Here is a 5,770-nt window from a genome sequence, read left to right on the forward strand (position 1 = left end):
CTAGCTGTTGGTTTCCTCGTCTGCCCATTGGAGCCTAGTGGACGGAACTGATACTTCGGCCAGGATGACCGCTTTAGAATCGTATGTGAGGGAGAATGGGGTCTCGCCTGTTAACGAGTGAGCTATAGTTCGGTAGGACCAAAGGACTCCGGGTAGCTTATCTGCCCATGCACCCTTTGCTTTCTGCAATCGCTTTTTTAAGGTCTGTATGATGGTTTTATTTGATGACTCGGCCTGGCCGTTGGACTGGGGGTTGCAGGGGGTGGAGAAGCTAAGCTTGATCCCCCACATGTCGCAGAAACTGAAGCCTGAACTGATAAATTGGGATCTATTGTCGGTGACGATTTCCTTCGGTATCTCGAACCTGCAAATGACATGTTTCCAGATAAAAGCTTTTACCTCTCGGTCTCTGACTTGTGCGAAGGCTTCGGCTTCAATCCACTTAGTGAAGTAATATGTCACAACCAATAGGAAAACTCGTTGCCCGGGTGCGGTCAGTAGCTTTCCCACTATATATATTTCCCACTTCATAAAGGGCCAAGGTGTGAGGATGGAGTGGAGTCGTTCAGGTGGGAGGTGTGAGACATGAGCGAACCTTTGACAACTGTTGCACTTCTTAACATAAGCAGTCGAAGCAGTGCGTATAGTTGGCCAGTAGTACCCAGCAGTGATCACTCGGTGAGCCAGGCTGCGTCCCCCTGCATGGTTTCTACATTCGCCTTCATGGAGTCCGACGAGAACACGTTTGGCCTCTTTGGGGTCTGTGCACTTTAGGTAGGGACCAGAGAATGATTTCTTAAGGAGTTGGCCTTTATATATGGTGAACCTGGCGGCTCTTGCTCTCAAGCGGCGTGTTTCGTTTTTGTCAGCTGGGAGCTCGTTGTGTTCCAAATACTTCACTATCGGGGTCATCCAGCAGTCAGCTAGCTCAATGTCCATTGCTTCCTCGGGCGACTTGTTTGCTAGTTGTTCCTTCCAGTTGGCTGGCCATTGCAGGAATAACAGAGGGATGGACGATTGGGAAGAACATTGAAGCGCTGAGCTGAGGTTAGCAAGGGCGTCAGCGTGAGAGTTCTCCGCTCTTGGGACTTAGGCGATGGAGAATTCTTCGAATTGGGCTTGCAGTTCTTTGACTAGTTTCAAGTAGGCTGTCATCTTCGAGTCGCGTGCTTGGTAAGTGCCTTGCAACTGGTTGACCACAAGCTGGGAGTCGGACTTCACCTCCAGTCTCCTTGCTCCGATTTCTTTGGCCAGGGAGAGTCCAGCGATGAGAGCCTCGTTGTTCGTGCACTTGAACCCACATCGTATTTCCTGCTGGATGACATCTCCCTCTAGTGTAGTCAGTACGAGCCCGAGCCCGCTCCCATTCACATTGCTTGAGCCATCCACTGAGAGAGTCCACTTAGAAGGTGACCCACTGTTCATGCATAATAACTCTCTTTCTGCTTGGACAGTGGTGTACGGGGTGAAATCCACGATGAAGTTTGCCAATGCTTGGGACTTGAAGGCAGTACAAGGCTGGTATGATATGTCGAACTCACTAAGCTCTACTGTCCATTGCGTGAGTCGGCCTGATAGCTCCGGTTTGTGCAGTATCTTCTTGAGTAGGAAGGAGGTGAGCACGACTGTGGAGTGGCATTGAAAGTACGACCTGAGCTTCCTGGATGCATGGATGAGTGCAAGGGCCAGTTTCTCCAGCTAACTGTACCGTGTTTCTACGTCGAGGAGTGACTTGCTTATATAGTAGACCGGTAACTGCTTCGCATCCTCTTGCCAAACTAACACTGCTGAGATTGTTGTCTTTGAGACAACCAGATAGGTGTAAAGCTTCTCCCGTCTACAGGCTTGGAAAGGAGCGGAGGGGAGGTCAGGTACCTTTTCAACTGTTGCAAAGCTTCCTCGCAAGAGGGGGTCTACTCGAACTTGTTGGACTTCTTGAGTGCATGGAAGAAAAGGTGACACTTGTCGACGGATCTGGAGATGAAACGACTCAAAGCGACTACTCGTCCTGCAAGGTGCCAGACGTCTTTTATGCAAGTTAGGGATGGTATACTGAGGATCGCTCTGATTTGGTCAAGGTTGGCTTCTATCCTTTGCTGAATTACCATGTAGCCCAAGAATTTACCTAACGAGACACCGAATGAGCATTTGGTCAGATTCAACTTCATGTTCTACTTCCTTAGGATGGCAAACGCCTGGCTGAGGTGGTCAAGGTGCTGTTCGGCTATCAGGGACTTAATGAGCATGTCGTCGATGTAAACCTCTATAGTGTCCCCAAGGTGTTCGGCAAACATCCTGTTGACTAGCTGCTGAGAGGTAGCCCCGCCGTTCTTCAGATAGAATGGCATCACCTTGTAGCAATAGGTTCCCCTCTCTGTGATGAAGGCTGTCTTCTCTTGGTCATCCGGGTGTATCAAGATTTGGTTGTAACCTGAGAAAGCGTCCATGAAACTAAAGAGCTCGTGGCCTGCGGTCGCATCAACCATCATGTCGATATGTAGGAGTGGGAAAGAATCCTTAGGGCACGCTTTGTTTAAGACCATGAAGTCGATGCAGACTCTCCACTTTCCGTTCTTTTTCTTTACAACCATGACGTTTGCCAGCCATTCGGGGTAGTGGACCTCTTTGATCATACCGTTGCTCAGTAGCTTTTCAACCTCTTCATTAACGATCCGGTTGCGCTCTGGTGCGAATTTTCTTCTCCTCTACTTCACTGGCTGGTGATTCGGATCTACATTAAGGTGGTGGACCATTGCCTCTGGACTGAATCCTATCATGTCGGTGTGGGACCAAGCGAAACAGTCTTGATTCTATTTGAGGAATTCTATCAGCTTCTCTTCTGTCTCGGGCCTAAGGCGGGAACCTATATGTGTCTTTCTCTTGCGGTCGTCTAGATGTATCTGTATTTCATCCAACTCTTCCATAGATGGTTGATCTGGCTCGTTTAGAGGGGTTGGATTGGGACTGTAATTGCTATGAAGCGTTACCCTAGCCCTTGAAGACGTTCTTGTAATAATCTTTGGAAGCTTTCGGGTCGCCCTTGATTTCTTGTACTCCCCATTTGGTAGGAAACCTGATCGTTTGGTGGAAAGTGGATGGGGCCGCTCGCATGTCGTGGATCCAAGGTCGACCCAAGATGACATTGTAGGGTGAAGGATAGTCGATCACTAGAAAGACGGTCTGTTTGTTTACTCTGCTAGCGTAGATAGGAAGAACGATTTCTCCGATGGTGTACTTTTGCTCAGAATTGAAACCAACTAGTAGGGTCAGCCTTCTGTTGATGTTTTCTTCTTCCAGACCCATAGCCTTCACTGCTGCACGGAAAAGAATGTTCGCTGATGACCCCCCGTCTATGAATACCCTCTTGACTAGGATGTTGGTGATCTGGAGGGAGACGGTCAGAGCATCGTGATGAGGAACGACCAGGGTGACCGGCTCATCATCCTCAAACTAAATTACCTGATGGGAATGTGGCCGAGGAGCCGAATGGATGGACTGGATCTCATGGTGGCTGTTGGCTTTGGCATAGCGTTTGGTTGAGGAGTAACTGACTCCGCTGATTTCTGACCCTCCGGAGATTAGTGAACGAAATCCTTTCGGTGTGGGCTCTCGTGGGGGTGGAGATGTTTCTTTGGTGCTTTTCTGGCTGATGGTGAGTTTCTCTTTATTTGTCAGTAGATCTCGGAGGTGTCCCTTTTTCAATAATGCGACGACCTCCAAACGCAGGGCAATACAAGCCGGGGTGTTATGTCCATGATCGCCGTGAAACTCGTACCACTTGGTCGTGTCTCTCCTTGCTTCGACATTGAGCTTGTCTGGCCACTTAACACTAGATCCCATTCCTTTCATGATCGCCACCACTTGGGCTGGTTCGACGTTGAGGTTGTATTCTAGTATTTTGTATCGGCTCGGTCCAACCTGTCTGTTGTCAGTTCTAGGTGGCTGGCGGTCATATTGTGGCTAGCAGTCATATGGTATTCTTACTCTGTTCTGGTTACGAGGAGGGGGCTGGTGACGAGGTTCAATTGATCTAAATTCTGGCCTTCTATCATTCCGCCTTGGGTCATACCTGGCGTGTACTGCCCGATTCATCTCATCTTCTGCCCACCTTATCTGAATCACTGCTCTGCCCAAGGCGTCCTCCATCATGGTATAGCCAAGCTTCGTCAGCTCTTTGTATAACTCTCCATCCGGGAGGAGACCCTTCCTGAAGGCATCTACGGTTGTTTTGGGGTTACAAGAAGGGATGTAAATTTTCTCTTTGTTGAATATGCTGACATACTCTCTTAGTGGCTCCCCGGCCCCCTTCTTTGGTATACTCTATATAGGTCAGCCGATAGTTTCTTGAGTTTTTTGCTATCGGCGAATTGCTCCACGAAGGTGTCGGTGAGCTGTGCGAATGAGTTGATGGAACCGTTCGGGAGATTTGTGTACCACTAAAGTGCTAGACCAGATAAGCTTGAACCAAAACTCTTACACATGCAGGCTTCCCTCAGCGCTTGGGGTATCGAAACAGTGAACATTCGCTGCTTGTACGAGGCTATGTGATCATCTGGGTCAGTTGTGCCATCATAAGGTTTCATGCCAGGGATAATAAATTTGTGGGGCATGTCGGCTAAGGTGATCGCATTTACAAAAGGTGAATCAGCGTAGCAGTGGGGTCTGCTCTTCTTGGTGGGGATCAGCATCCCTGGTATACGCCTGTAATACCCAAGATATCAAAGGTATGTTCCTAACTCAAAATAGTCCTTTAGATGTTAATTTTATGTTAAAAAGCATAAAATCTAACTAAGGGCAAAATAGTCAATTCATTTGGAATGGTATGAATCAATTATCCACAAAGAGGCTTAGGGGCAAAATGGTTATTTTGCCTATGGATAAGCATTGAAAAAGTCAAGGATGAGTAGGCTTCATTGCATTTAATGGCATTAATTAAGTAATAATTATGTCTAGTGTGAAATGACCAAAATGCCCTTATATGAAGAATTAAGGACTTATGAGTTATACAATTAAAATAATTGGGCCAATTGCATAATTTTGGAAAATAAATGAAATATTTTCCTATAAATGAGATGAAATTCGTTCAAGCCAAAGGAGAGAGCCTTTCTTCAACATTTCTTCCATTTTCTCTCAAATCTTCCATGAAACAAGCTTTCTTTCTCTAGGTTTTCAAGGAGTTTTGCATAATTTTTCAAGGAGAACAAGATAGGAGCCTTGGATCTTCAATTTGAAGGGTTTAAGGTAAGGATTAAAAACTTTAGTTTTGATGTGATTTGAAGATTTGAGGTAGATGTTGAGGTATAATGTTATATATGTAGGATTAAGGTGTAAAAGAAGTCAAAGGCAAAGGATTTGTTGGAGGAAGTCTTTAAAAAGGTAAGGAAGAACCTCCCATGACTTTAGGGTTTATGCTAGGGTTTGTAGATTTTTATGAAACCTTAAATTAAGGCTTTAAGGCATAGAATTAGTTGATGGCAAGTGTAGTTGAACTCATTTATTCTACTTATTGCCTTGAATTCATTATACATGAAGTTATTGCTCTTTATGTTTTATGAGTTGTTATGTTTGATTGAAGAAAATGAAGTGTGGATACTGATTGTGGCAAAAATTGTAGTATTGGAGGCCACATGGTGTTGAATGGTTGCTATTAGAAGTGTTGATGTGTTGTTTGCATTAGCTTACAATGTTATAGCAATAATGGATGATTATGGAAATGAGATTTTACACTTCCTTTAAGATGTTAAAGACTATTAAGGGGAGGTTTATTTGA

The 5,770-nt window shown here is 45.8% G+C and overlaps 1 protein-coding gene across 1 annotated transcript; it reads right to left on the reverse strand.

Moving 5' to 3' along the window:
* Positions 1 to 939, reverse strand: LOC116109926. Its single transcript, XM_031396164.1, has 2 exons — positions 596 to 939; positions 1 to 364 (listed from the first exon to the last, which is right to left on the reverse strand). The coding sequence occupies exons 1-2, from the start codon at positions 937 to 939 to the stop codon at positions 1 to 3; spliced, it is 708 nt and encodes a 235-aa protein (XP_031252024.1).
* Between the last annotated feature and the right edge of the window lie 4,831 nt (positions 940 to 5,770).

The sequence above is a fragment of the Pistacia vera genome, unplaced genomic scaffold (genome assembly GCF_008641045.1).
Source record: "Pistacia vera cultivar Batoury unplaced genomic scaffold, PisVer_v2 Contig591, whole genome shotgun sequence".
Lineage (NCBI taxonomy): Eukaryota > Viridiplantae > Streptophyta > Magnoliopsida > Sapindales > Anacardiaceae > Pistacia > Pistacia vera.